We start from the raw sequence: 972 nt of genomic DNA on the forward strand, positions 1-972 counted from the left end.
CGCCCGGGGTGGCGGCCTGGGCGGCCAGCACTCACTTCCAGTCCCCCGCAGGCACACCCGGGCCGCCGCTGGGCGCGCACCCCGGCGTGCAGCCCGCCTCCAAGTGGCTGCCGGCCATGGAGGAGATCCCCGAGAACTACGAGGAGGACGACTTCGACAGCGTGCTCAGCCACCTGGGCGACGGCAAGCCCGAGCTCATGGACGCCAGCGAGCTGGTGGCCGAGATCAACAAGCTGCTGCGGGACGTGCGCCAGAGTTAGGCCGCGGCTCGTGCGCGCTGTAGGGCGCGGGGACCCTGGCTCTCCCCCTCTCAGCCAGGCCACGGCCTGTGCATGCCTTTGGGGCGCGGGGACCCTCCCCCCAGCTAGGCCGCAGCCTATGTGCTCTGAACGGGTGCGGGGACCCTGGCTCTCCCCCTCCCAGCTAGGCCATGGCCTGTGCGCGCTGTCGGGGCGCGGGGACCCCCTGCCCCCCAGCTAGGCCACGGTCCATGCGTGCCAGCAGGGCGCGGGGACCCCCCTCAGCTAGGCCGCGGTCCTTGCGTGCTGTCCAGGGTCTCCCCCTCCCAGCTAGGCCGCGGCCTGTGCGCACCTTCGGGGTGCAGGAGGGAGCAGGGGAGCCGCCCTCCGCCCCCGAAACGGGCATGGCCCCACCGTTGCATTTATCATAAATGTGTCTGTGTATATTGAATAATTAAATACTGTATTTTCGTATGTACACAATGCAAGTGTGATTATTTCAATCTGTATTTTAAAAATACATTTGTACCTTATATTTATGTGTAATTTAACAAACAAATTTTATTTTTTTACTCTCCCATGACAAACACGTCTTTTCCTAGTCGCTAGACTAGTCACGGCTTGAACCCCAGCGCACGCCCTCGTCAACCACGGAGTATAAAGGCATTGCTTGGATTAGTTTAGTTGTCGCAGGATTTGTTAGGCATTACGAATTAACCCCACGAATGCATTC

The 972-nt window shown here is 61.0% G+C and overlaps 1 protein-coding gene across 1 annotated transcript in view; it reads left to right on the forward strand.

The window, feature by feature from the left end:
- Positions 1-260, forward strand: part of Pcdh18 (protocadherin 18) — a 10,422-nt gene extending 10,162 nt beyond the window's left edge. Inside the window, exon 5 of the mRNA XM_013029511.1 lies at positions 52-260. Within this exon, the coding sequence (XP_012884965.1) occupies positions 52-260 (209 nt within the window). The remainder of the gene's footprint in view (positions 1-51) is intronic.
- The last annotated feature ends 712 nt before the right edge of the window (positions 261-972 follow it).

Source organism: Dipodomys ordii, unplaced genomic scaffold (genome assembly GCF_000151885.1).
Source record: "Dipodomys ordii isolate 6190 unplaced genomic scaffold, Dord_2.0 Scaffold119, whole genome shotgun sequence".
NCBI lineage: Eukaryota > Metazoa > Chordata > Mammalia > Rodentia > Heteromyidae > Dipodomys > Dipodomys ordii.